The sequence below is a fragment of the Chrysemys picta genome, chromosome 11 (assembly GCF_011386835.1).
Source record: "Chrysemys picta bellii isolate R12L10 chromosome 11, ASM1138683v2, whole genome shotgun sequence".
Classification (NCBI taxonomy): domain Eukaryota; kingdom Metazoa; phylum Chordata; order Testudines; family Emydidae; genus Chrysemys; species Chrysemys picta.
The window spans coordinates 38117431-38137259 of NC_088801.1; the positions used below are offsets into that span (position 1 = coordinate 38117431).

At 41.6% G+C, this 19829-nt stretch overlaps 2 protein-coding genes across 6 annotated transcripts; one reads left to right on the forward strand and one right to left on the reverse strand.

Moving 5' to 3' along the window:
• Window positions 1–1895: 1895 nt before the first annotated feature.
• CFAP210 (cilia and flagella associated protein 210) lies at window positions 1896–17797 on the reverse strand. 4 transcript variants are annotated; one of them, XM_005290419.5, is made up of 9 exons: window positions 16514–16719; window positions 14690–14913; window positions 13155–13328; window positions 12857–13050; window positions 9857–10013; window positions 5396–5535; window positions 4865–5057; window positions 2991–3155; window positions 1896–2538 (listed from the first exon to the last, which is right to left on the reverse strand). In XM_005290419.5, exons 1-9 carry the CDS (start codon window positions 16578–16580, stop codon window positions 2176–2178), a joined length of 1677 nt encoding a protein of 558 aa, XP_005290476.2. In that variant the 5' UTR covers window positions 16581–16719; the 3' UTR covers window positions 1896–2175. The 4 variants fall into 4 exon arrangements, with proteins under 4 accessions (XP_005290476.2, XP_005290475.2, XP_065416805.1 ...); XM_005290418.5 differs by having other exon boundaries at window positions 14690–14916; XM_065560733.1 differs by lacking the exon at window positions 14690–14913 and having other exon boundaries at window positions 16514–17797.
• PHOSPHO2 (phosphatase, orphan 2) lies at window positions 16758–19603 on the forward strand. 2 transcript variants are annotated; one of them, XM_005290416.5, is made up of 3 exons: window positions 16759–16897; window positions 17828–17979; window positions 18266–19603. In XM_005290416.5, exon 3 carries the CDS (start codon window positions 18288–18290, stop codon window positions 19011–19013), a length of 726 nt encoding a protein of 241 aa, XP_005290473.1. In that variant the 5' UTR covers window positions 16759–16897; window positions 17828–17979; window positions 18266–18287; the 3' UTR covers window positions 19014–19603. The 2 variants fall into 2 exon arrangements, with proteins under 2 accessions (XP_005290474.1, XP_005290473.1); XM_005290417.5 differs by lacking the exon at window positions 17828–17979 and having other exon boundaries at window positions 16758–16897.
• Window positions 19604–19829: the final 226 nt, after the last annotated feature.

Sequence of the window (19829 nt, forward strand, 5' to 3'; positions counted from 1 at the left end):
GCCCCATTCTTTGTGTTTGAAGAACCATCTTTGTGCGTAAGGTTGGTAGCTCTGAAATTTTTCTGAGAATGTGTGGGTAAAAATAATTTAAAAATGAGCCAGGGGGACAGGAAGGTAATAAGCCCCAAGCAATGATTTAATTAAGTGGTAAAATAAATTTTGAATCTGACACATTCCAGTTTTTCAGAAAAATTCTCTCTATCGCTATTTTAAGCATCACAATTTGCAAACAAATCAGTTGTTCCAAGCAGAAATTAGCAGGATGGAGAAGAAATAGGTTTGGAATGGAAGATCAGATATAACTAGTGCCTACATTATAAAAGTTAAAGAACCAACTCAACAAAAGCAAAGAAATGACAAGTTAAAAAGTTCTACTTTCAAGTTGTTTGGACCTTGCTTCTGTGTTATAGGTACAATAGGGATATGTGATTCAGAATGTGTGTATTAAAAATATACATTTACATGTAGAGAATGTTCTTTTTTAAATGGCAGGATTTTTGTTAGGTAGCTCCAAACAACATTCTCTGCTGTCTTTTGCATCTGTGCTGTCTTTGCAGCAACAGTTGATCAAAGGGTGGGATTTACACTGCTGCACATACTCTCCTGCTGATAACACTTAAGCTTGTGCAAAAACAAATAGAAGAATACATTACCACAATATGGCTCCTGTTGCACTAGAAATACAGTACAGGAAAATTCTTTTTTCCCCAATCTATCAAAGCACTTAAGCATATGCTGAACTTTAAACAGTGAATAGTTCCATTTAAGTCATCAGAACTGTGTTCATGTTCTGAGTTACTAAGCATGTATTGAAGTGTTTTGCTGGATCAGGGTCTTATATTGCAACCTGTCTATATCTGTAGTCCTCTACGCTAAGCATTACATGTTTCCAATCAAATTTCCAATGTTGACACATTAAACATAGTAGAATAGAATTTATATAAATGTATGAGATTTCAGAATTTTTTAAATAAAATTTTGTACGAGACAGAGCATGCTCTGCTGACTGCATAAAAGCATACAGACCATTTAGTGTCAGCAGTAATTCCTGTAGCAAGCCTGTAACTGCTGCTTGATTTATGGCATATAAAAAGGTATCCATTCTTAAGTTAAAGACTTCAAGTGATGGAGAATCCACTATACCTTGATAAGTTGTTCCACTGTTAAAGATTTACACCTTATTTCCAGTTTGAATTTATTTAATTTCAGCTGCCAGTTACTGGACCTTGTTTATGTCTCTTGTGTGCTAGATCAAAGAGCCCTCTTCTGCACATGTAGGTGTACTTACAGACCATGATCAAGTCATCTCTTAATTTTCTATATAATAAGCTGATAAATATATTTTTACACAGAACCTTGTAAAAGGGCATATAAGCTGAGTATGTACAACATGTTCGCTTTGCTGTAACTGTTTTAATTTTTGCATGTATTCTTTTGTACTGAGAATAACGTAGTAAAAATATGTTAATGAAAGCTGGGCCTATTGTAGTTAAAGTTGTGTAACAGCAGTAAGGTAGTTATTAGTTTGTTGCAAGAATTGATTCAGATTTTAAGAGAACAGAAAAGAAATTATATACTGATAATGAACTAGTGTTCTGGATGCTGATAGATTTAATTCAGTAAGGAGTGGAATCTAAAGAAATATTTTGTGATACAAATTTCACATTCCAAAGTATTTTTAGCAATACTAAATGCTTTTTTCATATCTTTGTTCTGTTATTTAGTATTTGTTTCTCATGTATTTCCTACACTCTTGAAAAGTATTTGGCATCTTTTGAGGATGATTTTTTTTCCTTAGCACTCACTGATTATAACAATGCAAGAAGCCAAATGCAACACTTTACAGTGGGTATTCAAGAGTAGCTGTAAAAGATTGAACTTGAAACTTACAAAAATGAAATCAAAATATTCTGTTTTTTTAATATGACCTTATATATAAGTAAGGTTTTACACTGGTTATAAACAGTACATCATTCAGTTCTGCCTGTATATTTGATTTAACATAGTAACTTTAGTAAAATACAACTTTTAATGTTTAGGAAAATACACTTGGATCCCTATCAACTTTCCATGGAGTACTTATGGCTTTTCTAGTTCCTTTCATGGGTTTCATACAACATGGATCATTTACCGATTTATTGGACTTCTTTTTGTAAAGACTTCAAAGAGTTATTTTTACCATGTAAAACCTAGTCTTCCCTTAGCTTGCTGGATGTTACCATTGGTGTTTAGCTCTTTTATTTCTTCAGTAGTGTTACAATTATAAGAAGGTAGCTGAGTGCCATTGATATCTCGTGCTTGGTAACTAGGCCTTATTCCTCCTCTTTCTCTGTAAACTGGTCCATGGCCACCACCGTGGCCTTCCTTTGCTGCTTTGAGAAGAGGATAAATATTTCGGGTTGTCTTGGATTCTGAATCAATTACTTGATTTGCATATTCTTGAAATTCCTGCTCCTTGCAAATAGTAATAACTTCTTTCTGGGCCTCATAGTCCAATTCTGCTTGTTTCTCATGCTGTTCTTTTGCCCGTTTTTCAGCCTGTTTTGGGGAAGGGAATAACAAAGCTTAAATATTTGTGGTAGAATGGCTTAACAGAGCATAAAGTCATGGAAGTCCTTATGTGACATTTTTTTAATAATTGGCTGCAACTACCTTTCTGATTAAGAACAACTATTTGTTAATCACAGTCTAACTTTAGTTAGAAATGCATAGCTGACATTCTCCGTTTGTCCAGAGAATAGGTACAAAGTGAGCAGCAGCCGCCATGTGCTAGCAATGTCCCTGAATACTGATTCAGAGAGACCATTATCTGCAGCTGACAGGGTACCTCAATCAACATCATTCATTCAAGTCTTGACTTCTCAGTTAATTCTTACCCATATGGTTGCCAATTAGCACAGACCAAGATGTACGCTGAAATAGCTTTGTAAAATGTCTGACAATCTGATTTTCCATTATCTAGTTTATCCATTATCTGATTATCTAATTACCATTTGCTGGATTTGAGTCTTTTGCATTTTTATGTTTTCATTGCGATTTCTTCGTTTCTTGTCTTTCTCCATTTCCAGATAGATGCGGTCTGCTTCCATTAGTTCACGAAGCTTTTCTTTACCCTCTAATATCGCCTCTTTCTCTCTCTCGCCTTTCATTTTTATCTATATTTTATAAAAAATAAATTAACTCAATTTGCTAACCAACAAATCTGAAAACTATATTTTCAGGCATATTTTATCATTCTACAGCCAAGAGAAACTAAAAAAAACCAAAGGCCCATAATATTAAGAAGCAGTGAAACATCAGTAAAACATTTCAAAAATCTAGTAATTCCACACACCTATGAGAGGTTCCCCTCAACTCCAACGCTTTACATAATTTTTCTCAATATTTCCTAATTTTATTGGTGATTGATTAACCACGTAATGTCAGTCACCTGTCAATAGCCAACCAGAGTTGCTTGGAAAATCCCCCAGTGTTTCCCGAAAATGCTCATTTCATTATAACAGTAATTTTCAAACTGCCCTGTACAGCACTTACTGGTGGTCCCCAGAAAGCTATCTTGTTACATGGTTCTGGTTACCCCACTGTTTTCAGATACTAATTCCCATTGAAAGTTGGTTAAAAAAACATTACTTTTCTAATGTTACTTTTCCACATAAGCAATTGTTGTAGAAGTTATGAAATTCAAAGCAGGAAGTACTTTGGCTGCACAGTTGCGAACAGGAGAGGTTATTCACCGGTTCAGAAATGCGGTTAACAGCATGAAAAATGTTGCAAACCCTGCGCTATGTATTTAGCTGCAGGGCCGCCCAGGGGGGTAAGTGGGGCAATTTGCCCTGGGCCCCACAGGGGCCCCCATGAGAATATAGTATTCTATAGTATTGCAACTTTTTTTTATGGAAGGGGCCCCCAAAATTGCTTTGCCCCAGGTCCCCTGAATCCTCTGGGCAGCCCTGTTTAGCTATGATACACTTACACATTAATGCTCTATTGAGAGGTCTTTACTATGCAGTTAAAGGAGTCAAGGACCAAGGATTTGTAATACTTTACTTGCTCACTAAACCTGGTGATTAACATGTCACCCAGTAAGAGGCCATAGTTTTGTCAAGCCCATGAGTTTTAGTGGGTTGTAGTCAAATTGTCTGGAATAAGCTGTGCTTCAGGTCCTCACCCTTGAGAGTTGAGAAGCTAGTCCCTTAGGAACAGCTCTTGAATCCTCACACTGCTTGCGTGGTGTGCTAGTGGTGGTGTTCAGGGGAATGATCAGAAGAAGAGCACATGGATGATTCTAGGAGGAGTGTGCATGAAGGAGACTGCAAATGGAAGAAGCAGGAACAATGTGAGGGGCCAGATTATTCTGCCTCATTAAGTAGGATGGAAGCCAGCAGTCTGAAGGCCATCTCCCTCACCAGGCAAACCAAGGCGCCTCTAACTCCTGAGGGAGAGCAGCCCTCATTCCCTACTGATTCTGAGCTTTCAGGAGAGCAGGAGCATCAGTTAAGCAGTTAGGTTACAGCTATTAGCCAGTATGACCTTCTCACTAAAAGTGCCAAGTGATTATATTGGTTGTACTAGCTCAAAAAACTCTGCTTGAAATAGTTTTAATATTCATTAAGAGATATTTGCATCAATTCTCAGTTATAACATACTTTCACTTTTAGTTGTTTGTGACACACAACCAGCCTGTTCTTAAACATTTTGTCTAAAGACTTGCTATTTACTTTAATTGTGAGATGTAAGCATTGAACAGTAAGTTCAATATGAATCTCCCACAATGAATTGCAAAAACTATTGTTTGTCCCAAAAATATTTATAAGAATGACTGTACACAACCACATTAATATAGCTTTTTCTTTAAGTATCTTACCACAGTGGCTCTGTGTTCTGCAATTGATTTCAATTCAGCTTTGGTTTTTTCTTCTCTCTCTTTGAGCTCTTTTTCCCATTCAGCTTCTCTCTCTGCAACATCTCTAGCAACACGTTCATCTATCCTCTCAAATGTCTGTTTCATCTGTGCAGCTAGATGGTTAGTAATAATGTCCCTACGCTCCTGCATTAACCTATAGCAGAACAGCAATTAATCAACATGTCAATGTTAAATAGATAAATCACTTTCCTGCTAAGTCCACAAGCCTTGAAGACTAGTAAGATCAAGGTGAGTACCCAGCTCACTGCACATCATCTGTGACTACAAAGGGCCAGTGAAAGGGGAACTCCTTTCAGACCTTTTCCTCTTTCATACCCTCCAAATACCCTGAAGCACTTTGGTCCAGGGATCCATGCTGTAATACTGTAAGATCTTTTTTGCAGACTTAAGATTTTAGAATGTTATCATAATCATATGACAGACATAATTCTGAATCTATCACTTTATTTAATTCTTTAATATTTGACCCACCTGTTCATTTCAGCTTCTTTTTCTCTTCTCAGTTTGGCCATATTTTGTTTTGCTTTAAAGTGAGCTCGAATTTTATCATTCTCCTCTTCTTGCTTTTGTTCCTGTACAGCTTTAAGAATATCCTGGTCAGCAACATGCGCCTTTAATAAAAAAAAAAAAAAAAAAAAAAAGTGTCCAATTATATTTACTAAGAAAAGTAGCTAAATCTTTTTAAAGGAAGAAAAAAAATCTGAGACAGACTCAAACCATACTATGTAAAATTATGGAGGTACCCCTAGGCCTGCAACAGGGGAGAACAAGGTTCTGGAGGAGAGAAGCTTCTAGAAAAGGATTGTTGTTCTTGCCCAGCCCTGAACTGCCTTACATTCTGAGAGCCAAATTACCACAAGTTGCTGCAAAAGTAACATTAATATGCACCAATATTCTAATGCACACACTATTCATGCCAGCAACAGGAGTTATCAATGCCATGCATGTACATGGTGCTCACTGACCCAGCAATGGGGCCTGAACCACTTGATTCATGTCCCCTGACTTCAAGCTGCTACACTGGAAAGGCCCTCCCTGCTTCTTGTCAATGAGCACCTGTGGAAAGGCTTTTTCACAGGTGTGAAGGGGAGATGGACTCAGGGTGCACTACCCCTTGGGCTCTGACATTTCTGGGCTCTGCCAGCTACAGACCACAAATCAGAATCTGAGTCTAAACTTTACAGGGGAAAGTCAGGTCTATTTCCTGTTCCACCTTATTGCCCAGGTTCACAGTTTCCTTCTGAAGTTTGCATGATGCTGAGGATGATGAAACTGGATCTACAGTGCATCATCATACGTTGGGTCAGTCTCCCTACAGTTTCAACGGGACAATATTATATTTTTCACTTTGTCTTAAACTGATGAGAGACATTGGGCTTAAACAGCTGCCAATGTTTCGTCCCAAAGGTGGCTGTATTTCAGTGGTGATACAATTCCTGTATTGTGCACATTCAAATTCTGCCCTTTAATGTCTGTGACCTTTTGAAGTGTGTGTGTGTGTGTGTGTGTGTGTGTGTGAGAGAGAGAGAGAGAATTTAAGGGCAGAACTTGGCCTGTAACTTGTGAAATGCATCCTTGACAATACTTACAGTTCAGTCAGGAGTCGCATGATTCTCCTGCATAGCTAGGTGTGCCGTTACAACATTGATTTTTTTCCCCCTGCTTTTGCAGCTAGGAAGTAGTGTCAGACCTGCTAGTCAAGGGAACTAGCTAGGCTCTGCTCACCTGGGGGGAAAATCCCAAATCACTCTGCCTTTTAGGCATGGCAGGAGATTTCTGGTCTTCAGAACATATTGGAGGGAAAAAAAGCCTCTAAGCAGGAGCTCCTCTCTCTCTCAGGGCATCCTGGCATAATCCCGGAGGTACTCCACAGAGCTTCAGCTAACTGTGGAAGGAAGCCTCTATTTCTTTTGTCAGTAAGACACAGCACAGCAACCCCTTCAGCCAGGACTATAATTCCAGGAGCTCTGGCCCCAGCAGCAGCCATCAACCACTGGCAGTTCTTCCTTAAACAACAGAGGCTATGACTACGCTAAAGAGCTTACAGCGGCGCCACTGTAAGCTCTCTAATGTAGCCACTCTAAGCCGATGGGAGAGAGCTCTCCCCTCAGCTTAATTACTCAAGCACCGGCGAGCATGGGGGCTACATCGGCACTTAAATCGGCATAAATTATGTTGCTCGGGGGGGGTGTGTGTGGCTAATTCACATCCCTGGGCGACATAATTAATGTTGAATTAAGATGCAGTGTATCCATAGCCAGAGGCAGGAATTTCAATGTCTTTTTTTAAAGGCAACTACCAGACGTGACATCAGAGGCTCCACCAGCAGGTATTACAAAGGTGACTCCACGTATTGCATCAACACTGAATGCTCCTTCAGAGCTTCCTCACAGGCAAATGTTGAAATGACAAACTCAGCTAGCTGCAAGGAGATATTTGTACTTGCTGTGACAGATACGGCAATTTCCTGCAATATCCTGGACAAACCTTACTGAATTAAGTTTAAGTATTTTAGGAGTTCATTTTATTAAAAATGCAACTGTTTCTGTATTATTGTGGGATTGTATGTAATGGGGGGGGGGGGGACGACTAACATAAATCCTGGGAAGTGTCATGAGCTTCCAAGGTCTCATTTAAAAATGGGCCAAACAAGAAGGAATGTTTGGGATAAACAAAGTTAATTGGGTTTCATAGGAAATATATGGGAGAAGGGAATGAAAATTCCCACCTCCAGATCCAAACTTTTGAAGCTATGACCTGAAGAAAAACCCATGGTCTATGAATTACCTATTCTCAGATCAAGGCCCGGGCAGTATAAAGGAATGAATCAGATGCATGACAGTGTTGTGAATTTGTAACCACTGAAAACCCCATGTGGGGCTTGAAAGACTGACCCAATAATGCAGCCCTTGTTGCAGTTGGGATGATCTCTGATAAGCTTATTAATGTGTGTGGGTTCTTTTAATGTTTTCTCTGTATGCTTTCACCTTAAGAAATAAATGTAGTTACTTAGGAAAAGGTGGGTGGTACCTTATCGTGGTGGACAATTATGCTATATATAGCCTCTGAGAGAAAAGCAAAGCAGACCTGCTTAGGCAGTCTGATTTTCTGGGAAGTACACAGTGTAGGCAGTGAACTGTGCAGCCTGGAAATATCCCAGTCACGAGGGAGTGAGATGTGTGTCTCTTGCCCAAGAGACATGATAACTGGGGAGCCAGAAACCTGACAGTGGGGTGCCCTTGCTGGACCACAAAGTGGAAATACAGGTGCTGTTGTCCTGAACCGTGACATTTGCCTGATGATTTTCTTCTCCTAGTAGTCAGTTTCACTATTCCAACTAACCGTGTGGGAAACTTTCTTTGCATTGGCTTATCTGGACTTTTCTTATGCAGTAGATGCACATAATTCAGAAGGGGAATGTTTTCCCTATATCATCAATAATCTACATCAGGGCCAGATTAAGGCATAGGCACCTATGTTTAGGGCCCCAAGTCCTGGATTCATGTGATGAGGTAGGAATCTCAGTTTACTTTAGTTGCAAAGAAAAGCTCGAAAACATGACTCTAGTATAACTGATGCAGGGATATCTGCCTGAGTCTGCAAACAGCCTGGAACAACAGTTCTGAGAGGTGTGAACTTCACCATGCACCTCAATGGGGTGTTAACTCCAAGATCCACTGCTTTTGGGGGACCTGCCAGCTGCATTCAGCAAAGGACTCCGTGTAACAGGATGAGAAGAGTGCTGTAGACCAGGCCAACCCCAAGCCCATACACCCTGGTTGCTGAGCCAAGTATTGACTGCTGCCACTTCCGCTTCTCTAGGCGGAAAGGGGACCTGGCTGCTCCCAAGGGCAGGGAGGTCTCTGCTGCTCCTGACTGGGGAAAATAAATGGATCTCCATGCCCCTCTCTCTCTGGGAGGAGAGGGGAGCCATCCTGCATTGCCACTCCAGGTGGGGAATGGAGTCACAACACAGGTCTAACCCCAGAGGACACTCCTGCATTGTGTTTCAGCTGTGGAAGAGATCTCACTTGGAAATGTTTTACAAGTGAGTGGAGCCAAGCCAGACAGGCCTGATATCACTTTCTACACTGACCTGACTACTAGGAGAGAGAAAAATTGCTGGTGAGTGCAGCTTTTCAATAATTAAATTTATTACCTGCAGTCCCCATGAGTAAAAGTTTTATAAACATGAATCTCCTAGACAGCCTGCTGCCAGTAATGAAGATCATGCACTAGAGACTCGAGCTTTTCCTAAATCATTCCTTTGCCTCTCCTAACGCACTTGTCACTACTTTCCACCCGACTCTGCCTACAGCATGTGCAAAGGATTCCATCAGAGCTATTACTTGAAGCTGTTCAGTTGGTGCTAATTCTCAATATGGTTTTAGTAATTTTGCACATAGATGATGCAATACCTCACTCTGCTACTGATCCTGCTCAGAAAGGCTAAGTGGGCTCATCTGAGACAAGTGGCTCCTTACCCTGCACAGATACAAAGGTGATGGGAGAGGCTCTTTGGAGAGATGATTTACAATGATTCAGAATACAGACTGACTGAGTAGTCCTAAGGCAGGTTCCCAGGAGGAGCCAGGTCTGGGGATAAGGCAACAGCTGAAATGTATTTAATGAATGTATTTATTGTGAAAGCCAAGCCAACTCTGTGCAGTGTGTGACTTTGTTTTAGAGCAGGCTAGGAAAGACACCTGCTCACAATGCATTTGGCAAACTGCAAATCAGCACTAAGAGCCAGGTTTTCAAAAGAGCACATCACCTAGCAGCTTCCACTGTTGTCAGTGAGAGCTGTTAGGTGTGAGCTTAGCAACTCTGAAAATCTGGCCACTTATTTAAGTATGTAAATATGAATGAAAGTCCCTAACTTTAAGCATACCAGTTGAAAAATGTTGGGCTTTCTGCTTTTCTGTTACTTACACAATGCATCCTTCTATGTTCAAGTTTTTCCTCTAGTTTCTTTTCATTTTCTCTCTGCACTTCCAATTCATATAACTTGGTCAGTCTTTGAATCTCTTCGCCTTCTTTTTTTGCCTCTAATTTGTCTAATTCTGCTTGGTGCTTATGTTCCTTTATTCTAAAGCATAAAATAAAATAGTCATACTAAAGAGGTAAGAAAATGTACACAGTACATAATGGACAAGGATCACACATTTCTAAAAGTTAAACAACGTTAGATTTGATACTCTGAACTGAAGGCAGGTAAAGTGTCAAAATTCAAAATCAACGTGATGCATTTTAAAGCCATTGGCCCAAATCCTCAGGCCAATGCTTGGCCCAAGTACAGAATGAGAATGTAGTAACTCTGGGAATTGTGAAAGGAATCTTTTCCCCCAACTCACATGGCAGCAGCAGAATTTCACAAAGGCAGCTACTGCAGTAACCATCACAGCCCTAATGTGCTCCTTCCACTGTGGGAAGGAACGGAAGATATACCACAATGGTATTCTGGGAGTTGCTGCATAGCCAAGCTCTGTATTAAGCAGAGGATGCATACCCCTTTCATGCCCCACAAATCCTCTCCACCTCCTCTGCAGCAGAATTACATTAGTGTCATTGCCAGAAACCCTTTATATTCAAAGAATGGAGCAGGATTTCCTCATAATGTATCCGTGCACTGCAACATTTAAATTTAGTAGCAGCTCCTTAGAGTAGGATTTCAGATGATATCAAGAAAGAGACAGAACCACTGATAATTCCTTTCCAGGATTATTTGCAGCAATGTTCCCACTAGATACAGACATCCATGCCCAGCACAGCACATTCCTTGCTAATTCTCATGAATGACTGAGAAATCTGGTACACATTACTGAAAATGGTTAACTACCATTAAACAAAAAACACAATGAATACATCTAGATGTTTCATCACAAAATTTATGCCTTTTGACAATTACATTTAGTTTTAATTATTATATTCCCTCACTTCCTTGAGTTTCTCCGTTCACAATGGATCACTAAGGCTGTAAGAAAATTATGGGTTGAAATTTGTTGCAGAAACTGAAACTTTTAACACACACCACAAGTTTTTGTAGTTGCCACAAATTTGAGTGACACTGTGCACCGGATCACAATGCCACTCACTCAAATTTGGCCCAGCTGCTCTTCTGTCATGATGGCAGAGCCAAATTTGAGTGAGTAGCATTTTGACCTGGCACACAGGGTTGCAATGCCACTCAAATAAGGCTTTTTATTATTTTGGATTTTTGTTTTGTTTTGTTAACATTTTTAAGATAGTTGAACTGACCACAACAACACTGCAACCGAAATTTTTGAATAGTAATAATAATCAAAAACTTTTTTTACAGCCCTATACATGACCCAAAAAGGTAACATGCAATTTATCCACTCTGTCCTCAGGAGGAGGATTAACAGACCTAATTTTAGAAAATATATGTAAAAAGACTGAGATCAAATAATACCATAAATTATCTAACCCCAGTAGTGAAAATTATTGAGCTGTCCAGTAACTCTCATTATTGTAATTTTAGAAACTTTTCAAGGGGAACCTAAATATAGATACTAAGAAGGAAGAGAGTGCGATTTTGTCTTTTGAAACGTAAAGTACATTTACTCAATATGAAATCCGTAACTTTATATTTATTGAATGAAAGCTAAGTAATTATTATGACAGACTGGAGGTCTGTGAACTTCACCTTGTTTTGTGAATGCCATTTATTTTCAGGGGCTCTAATTTGTAATATAAGCTTCATTTTTGACTGTGACCTTTGTGTTGTATTGCAATCTCCATTATGGATTAAAACATCCATTTTGTAGTAGGGGCATGATCCCTAGTTGGTCTGAGAAGCTGGCACATAGCAATATAGGGCCATCAACTCTGATTGTCTTCCAGGGATCAGCCAACCTGGGCTAAGGAGAGAGAAAGCAGGAAAGACTGCCCAACCTGTGGAGGCTGACCAAACCCAGGATTCAGAGGAGGGGTAAAATCCAACTTGAGGGGAGTGCATTCAGGATCATTTGTTGTTCCCCAAAGACCTGTAACTCTCTAGTGCTGTTTGAGAGTAAAGTACCGTTGGTTAAGAAATTCCTTTTCTAAGCCTGTATTCCTTGTTTGCCAGCCATGTTGTCCCTGAAAGGGTTAGCTGGAAGGGTGGGGGCACTGCCGAAGAAAGTTGTTAGACATGGGGTCTGCATCTGGGAGTGTCCTTGAAACTCAGAGCTTGAAATAATGTCTAGTCACTACCAAGATCCAGGGAGCTTAGAAGCACATGGGATCCAGCGATTGGTTCCATAAAAGACTGGTATCCTTCCAGAGAGTGGGGCTGGGCCAGATGACATTATACTTCTAGCAAAATTTACTAAAGTATGCAGGATGGAAGATGAATTAGTATGGAGTCCCAAATTTTGTTGCCATTTTTATGCTATCTGGGGCGGGATAGCTCAGTGGTTTGAGCATTGGCCTGAGTTCAGTCCTTGAGGGGGCAATTTACGGATCTGGGGCAAAATCAGTACTTGGTCCTGCTAGTGAAGGCAGGGGGCTGGACTCAATGACCTTTCAAGGTCCCTTCCAGCTCTATGAGATAGGTATATCTCCATATATTATATAAATTTCCTGGGAACGAGATCAGTTGATTGTAGAATAGCCTCCCGAGGAATGTAGTATAAGTTCCTTCCCAAAGGAAGCAGAGGGGCTTTTAAAACTGGACTGGACAAAATATTAGAAACTGTAATGTCAGTAGAATTCTGCATGGCTAAGAAGATGGAATGGATGATCTAATAGGTCTTTCTCTCTACTGATAAAACAGCTCATTTTGTTTCTGTTAAAAATTCCTGGTAACTCATTTGTTTAGCAGATGAACACTATGTTTCTTTTAACAACTTGATTAAAATAGATTTGTTGAAAAAGAAACAGTTTAACTCAATAATCTTTATTAGTCAGAAACAGCCCTGTTTTACTTACTGTTCCAGGTGGTCTCTGCAAAGTGCCTGTCGATTCATATAGCGTTCATATGCCTTTTCCTGCTCTTTCAATATAGCTTTTTCACGCTCACGTTCCATTTCTTCTTCCTTTTTTTTGTAAATATCTGGCTTTGTCTTTTTAAATTCAATCTGAGCATCTCTTTCCTTTAGGACCTCAGTAAGTAAAAGTGCTTTCTACAAAACAGAATTGGAACATTTCATGTTTATTTTATTACACATTCAATTATGTGCAAAGAAACAATACAATTTGAATTAAAGACAATAAACCATCTACAAACATGTAACCCTTTCACTCTCTCATTCTGATAATATTGATATGTTTTGGCCTGTTCTATGGCCTCCTTCCGCTTTGCTGCTTGAAACTGTGCTTCCTCCAGATCAAGTAGTTTTCTTTCTTCTTCCTCCTTTTCTTCTCGCAATTTTCTGGCTTTAAGTTTCCTCTGTGCCTGGCCCTAAATGCAGATAAAACTCATTTCCATTACAGATCACACTGAAAAGAACTGGCTCAAAAATTTACAACTTCTTCAAAAGACCAAATCAGCAAGAAGTTGATTATACCTACTCATACCTAAAGTGAACTATCAAACACTTTTTGTGCTGCTGTCCTGTGTTTTAAATATCTATTAGAAATTTAAAGGTATGATAAAAATGCTTTGCTGTTAGAAAGGATATTTCATATGCAGATCCCAAAGTGTTTTATGAGTAGTTATAATAAGCTTCACACCACTGGATAAAGGATAAGGATCACTTCAATGACCACTGATGTGCAGCCATCTCTGAGATAAAAAGCAGCAGCTGTTTAACAGCACTGCACTACGTGGTAGTTTAGGACAGGAAATAAAGAACAGAATGAGCAAGGATTTCTGCTCCGTTAATTACAACAGCCTTGACAATACATTTGTCTGCTTCTCCCACAACAGGCTTTGGGCTTTTTTCCATGCCACCTCTTGCATTTGGAACACACTTTCTAAACTGAACTGCCTTCAAATCCCTCACCAAGATTCACTTCTACCACAATGCCTACAGGACTGCCAACTAGTTAGGGGTAGGCAGCACAGTAGTTGAGACAGGGGGCCAGTACGACAACAAAATTTTGTTGTATGTTTTCTCCCTCTCCCCCAGCCTTTCTGTTGTATGTTTTATTAGACTGTATGCTATGGGGGCAGACATGGTTGTTTCTCAGATCCACATTTTGGATACTACTGCAATACAGACGATAGTAAATAACAATATAGCCAATTGAAATTACAGAGTAAATTTAGGTAGGCAGAATGTAATTACCTGAGCTGCAATAACTAAGATGTGTAATTTGGAAGCTCTAGACTTGCCCACTGAAATATTTTGAACAATAATCCTGTAGGGAGAAGGGAAAGACTGGAGGCCTGGTGGGCAAGTGGCTCCATTGGCAGTCAGCAGGGAAGATGGAGACCTTCCCTTCACACCTCTTACTTGCTCCTTCTCTCTATGATCCTGTTTTAAACTTATCCATGACATGACATGGGCAGGTCTAATGCGCTGCTGCATGCAGCACTGCTGCCCTCTCTCTTTAGCTGCTGGAATTTCCTGATACTTCTCTGGAGTGAAGAGGGAAGAAGCTATGATGTTCCTAAGCAGGAGAATTAGTAGGCAGGGCCACCAAAAAGTAGTTATAGTGAAACTCTTGTTAGGAAGTGTGTTTGTATGTGTTGGTACATGGAGAAGGGAGGGGAAGAGTTCACTCTAAGGCCTGGTCTACACTGGGGGTGAGGGGGTCGATCTAATCTAATGTATATGAAAAGTAACCCTCCAATTTCCAAATGTACATTTCACTTACTGCAATGGTGTTGGGCCAGTTTTTCACAACTGCTTTGGAACGTAAGTGCATATCTTTCCGTTCTTTCCTCTCTGCATGAATCCGTGCTGCTTCTCTAGCTGCACTGTCAACACTGTCTCGAATTCTTACCCATTCTGCCTTTGGCAGAACAGTAACCTGGCGAAGATCTACTCCATTTGGAAGAAAAATACTATCTGGAGCATTATATTCTTCCAAACCATTTGCTGCTATGTGAAAGAAAGAACAAAAGAATGAGTTCACTCAGTTTGTAGCACTTCTGGCCAGAAAATCCTGGGTTCAAACCCACACCAAGATTTGGACTCCTACCCAGCGCTGACAGTAAAGCATCATATTAGTTTGATTCTACAATGTAATGTAATTCTAGTATCCAGGAGCAGGAGCACAGTCAGAACTAACCCTCAGATCCAGAGCCTCATGTTACTTGACAGACCAATGTGTCTTGCTTTCCTGTACTTTTCAGTCCCTCAACTCCTCCTGCCAGTCATTAATTTTCAGGAAACGGCCTTCATGTTAAAAAAACAGATATTTGAGTAAAGTTAAATTATCTTAGAAAACTTTGCCCATCTGGTTTGTAAGAATACTGCATGACAAATCTAAAAAAGGGGACAACTTTTACCTGTTCTGACAATGATGTTTAAAATTAAAACCTACTTTTAGATAAAATTGCTTCTCTGCTAATTGCCCTTTGCCTGGTGCAATGGGCCTGGTCTTCCTCTAAACAAGGGGATTTGCACAACCCAAGTGTCAACAGTAGAATACTGTATGCAGCCAAGATTGTCTATCACAGGCTGCATCTTTATATAAGTGGCCTGACTCTACTTCCACAATAGTTTCATATACCTGTAACTCCATTAATTTCAGTTGAGTTACTCCTATGTATACCCTTGTGAGAGGAGAAACAGGCCCTAGAAATCTACTTGCATGTCTGCATGGAACCAGAGCTGTGAGGGGATTTAAGATCGAAGATTTTTACTATGTGAGATACTGCTTTCTCTGAGAGTGATATCTTATGTCTGTTTGTTCTTTGTTTACAATCTCTGTTGCCAGTTTTCTTAAAGGGTAACCCAGCAAGGGAATGGATAAAGGGGATCGTACTGTATTTTTCCTGCACTCTTCTGTGATGCCAGAACATCAGCCCTTCCTTGTGCCTGGCATGTCAGCTCCACGTTTGGGCACCACATCCTCCATCTGTCTAGGCACCACCACGTCACACATGTAGGCACCATTCACCTCAAATGTCCCTCACTTCAATGGCCACCCCTGTTCTTCACCCCCACGCAACTGCTTTACTGGTCAGGCTCCCCTCCCTCGGCTGACCATGAAACCTCAGCGTGCTGCTGCGGTTACAAGCCAGTTACACTCAAGGAAGGAACCCCGGCCCGGGGTTGTGTGGTGCATTAGCCAGGGGCTGTTTCCCGCATACCGACCCATCCCAGGTGGTGGCACAGGTTCGCCTGGCCGTGCACCAGGTGGTGGGTGGGCCCCATGGGGCCGGGCATGACACCACACGGCTGGGAGGTGCACGGCCTCGCCCCCCAGGGCCACCGGGGGGGGGGGGCAAGTGGGGCAATTTGCCCCAGGCCCCACAGGGGGCCCCCTGAGAATATAGTATTCTATAGTATTGCAACTTTTTTTAATGGAAGGGGCCCTCTAAATTGCTTTGCCCCAGGCCCCCTGAATCCTCTAGGCAGCCCTGTCGCCCCCATTCCAGCACCGTCCCCCGTCTGTCCGCGTGGCCCCGGCCACGCGCGTGTCGCCCCGAGCTTGGTCTCCGCATAGCTCCGGCACTCTCGTGTCACTCACGCGTGGGCTCCAGTCTCTGGCCTTTGCGCCTCCCATAGAGCGCCGCGGGCCTGGCGGCCGAGTCCATAACCCTCTGCAGCCGGGGCAGCGCGGCGCCAGGCTAGCTCGTGCACCGTGTACCGCGGTTACCAGGCAACCGAAAGACGGAGGGAGACAGACGGCGCGATTGGCGGAGAGGGGTGTCACGTGACTTAGCGGGGCGGAGCCGGAAGCGGGCCGGCTCAGTGTCAGAGCTGGAGGAGCGGAGTTGCCGCAGCGCCTGCCCCAGTCGGGCGCCTCCCCTCGACGCCGGGGGTAGTGTCCGCCCTGCCCGTGACCCTCGGGCCCGGATCGTCCCCTTGTTCCGCTTGTGGTTCCTGTCCCCGCTCGGCCCGGAGGCTGAGGGTGAGCGCTCCGCGCGGCCGAGTATTCCCGGCTGCTGCCCCGAGCCTCGCCCGGGCTCCTGTCGGAACGCGGCTCTCTGAGGCCTTGCCAGGCCGGGACGCCGCGTGCGGCGCTAGCACAGCGCTGCCGCCAGCCCCCCATCCCCGCCGGGCTCCCCCGGTCACTGGGCCACCATGCCAACGGCCTGCCCGGCTCCTGAGAGAGTCCCTGCTTGGCCTGCTCTGACCAGGCCTGGCTCGGCTCCCCGCCGCCCCGTTCCGTTAGCGCCAGCCTCTCCTCCGGGCCGCCTCGCGGCGTGCTGCTGGCTGCCCCATCCCTTCGGTGTAGCTACTCCGCCGCTCCCCAGAGCGCAGCTGAAAACCCCGATCTCCTGCTTTGTGCTCCCTCTGCTCCTGTGTCATGCGGTGGTGGGGGGGGGGGGTCTTCTTTGTTTGGGGGCGGGGGATGCAGTTTCCAAAAGAGTGATATTGTCTAATGCTGGACGGTCCTCTCTCCATCTGTGTCAAGTGTCCTTTATAGAAGGACTGAGACTAGAGAGAGTTAGAGCTGTAGCTTATATATTGTTAACAACTGCTGACGACTTGCCTGGCTTCTTTCTGAATGAAGAAAAGATGATGAACGAAGTTATTACTAAGCTAAACAAAATATGTGCCTAGAACTGCACTAAAGAAAGGGTGAGGTGTTTCCTTTTCCAGGGAATTCGGGGCTGGTCTATAAACTCTAATGCTGCAGGACCACAGTCACCTACAAATCTCCCCATAGCAAGTCAACACTAATATTCACCACCAGTATTATTTGCTTTCTTGATTTTTGAGTCAAGGTGGCTGCTTGAATATTGTTACTAGTTGTTTTTTTTTTTTAAGTGTGTGGGGGGAGAGAAAACGGGTTAAACTCCTAGCAACAGCAGCATCTCCAAATGTCTCTCTCAAGGTTTTCATAAAAAGCTTCCATCTCCTGTCTGCAAGCTGAAGAATTTAAGCTGTGAGGGTTGCTTTGGCAAAATTTAGAACTGAAGTGCCACCTGGCTGTTTAAATGATGCTGTCCAAGGAATGCAAGATTGAGCTTGTGTCAGCGAAGACTAGTGAGTAACAATATAATTATGTTGTTTCAGATACTTTTTATATTATCTAATTAAAAATGTAGTTGGATAGTGAATTAGAATTTTGACCTTTACAGATCGTCTGCTTGCGTGAGCACAATGTTTCTGACAGCTGTAGCACTCATAAACAGCTCTCTACGTTTATACATTTGTCTTGCTGACTTTTTTCTTGCAGAATTGCACTTTTCCAAGCAGGAGGTCATGGTAGGAATTCAATACTTAGTAGAAGTGTCTGTTTATATAAACAAACTATCTCTCTTTTTTCCAGAATATATTCTTATCTAACAACTATGAAGTTTCTGCTGGTTTTTGACTTTGACTGTACGGTCATAGATGAAAACAGTGACACCTGGATTGTGAAGTGTGCTCCTGAGGAAAAACTGCCTAACAAACTAAGAAACTCCTATCAAAAAGGACATTGGACAGAATACATGAGCAGGGTCTTTAGATATTTGGGAGACAGTGGAGTAAGAGAAGATGAGATGAAAAGAACTATGACAACAATTCCTTTCACTACAGGAATGAGAGATCTTTTAGATTTTATTGGCAAGAACAAAGATTTCTTTGATTGCATAATAATTTCAGATTCTAATACAGTATTTATTGACTGGATTTTAAAAGCTGCTAACTTTCATGAAGTGCTTGATGAAGTGTTTACAAATCCTGCAACTTTCAGTGGTGCTGGTTATCTTACTGTGCAGAATTTTCACACTCATCATTGTGCAAAGTGCCCTAAAAACCTCTGCAAAAGAAAAGTGTTAGAAGAATTTGTAGATAAAAAGTTACAGCAAGGAGTAAAATATACAAAAATTATATATGTAGGTGATGGTGGGAATGATCTCTGTCCAGTAACTTCTTTAAAGAAGGATGATATTGCTATGCCCAGACAAGGATACACATTAGAGAAAATGATTTCTCAGATGTCTGAGGATCTTGATCCTGTACAGTCTTCTGTTCTAGTTTGGTCATCGGGTATTGAAATTCTGTCTCATTTGAAATTACTTATAAAGGAGTAACTCAAACTATAGAGATGGGTAAAGGTGTTTTATCTTGTGTGGAGTGAATAATGGTAACCATATCTGTCTCAAAGCACACAATTACAATGTTGGGATGCTATTATCTGAAACTAAGGCATTGAAATACAGGCTATAAAGTATTGTGTTTACTCTTTACTGTAGTGGGAAAGTGAGCATGTTGAAACAGATTATTTATTATATGGAAAATTACTTAATATGAGCTTTTTCCATTCATGTAAAGGGGGGGGGGGCACACACAGGGGGAAGGGAGCAGGGAGAAAGGCAGGAAAGAGGATAATTTATTACAACTATTTTTTTTCAAATCTTGACTTTACCAGTTTGTGCAAATTACTTCTGGTCAGATATTTAGGGTAAAGGCAGGGTTAGTGCACAGAATAATGGCTTTTAATGGAGGGTTCATCTATATGTATAAGATTTATATTAGGCACTAAAAGCAAGGTACTGCCACTGTTGGTTTTGTTTATTTGTTAAAGCAGCAAAAATATTTTAATATGTAAATAAATGTTTGTCTTGTATATTTGGTTTAAAGAGACACATTAAAATAACTACTAAATATTTTACTAAGCAAAGCAAGTTTTCTAATAGTTTTTATTGGCTTTAAGAACGTAAGAACGGCCATACTAGGTCAGTCCAAAGGTCCATCTAGCCCTTCTGACAGTGGCCAATGATAGATGCCCCAGAGGGTGATCCATCCTCTGTCACCCATTCCCAGCTTCTGGCAAACAGAGGCTAGGGACACCATCACTGAATCTAAACATTAATGTCTGTCTAACAAGAGTAATATGTGTATGTTTG

What these genes read in the sequence shown, in the direction of transcription:
- CFAP210 (XM_065560733.1), bottom strand. Translation starts at nt 17,038, where the DNA reads ATGGGGGGCTGGCGGCAGCGCTGTGCTAGCGCCGCACGCGGCGTCCCG. An exon ending in TGCAGAGACCACCTGGAACA is followed by an intron (nt 10,014 to 12,856) that starts GTAAGTAAAACA and finishes TTTATGCTTTAG; the next exon opens with AATAAAGGAACATAAGCACC. An exon ending in AGACTCAAATCCAGCAAATG is followed by an intron (nt 2,539 to 2,990) that starts GTAATTAGATAA and finishes TCCCCAAAACAG; the next exon opens with GCTGAAAAACGGGCAAAAGA.
- PHOSPHO2 (XM_005290417.5), top strand. Translation starts at nt 18,288, where the DNA reads ATGAAGTTTCTGCTGGTTTTTGACTTTGACTGTACGGTCATAGATGAA.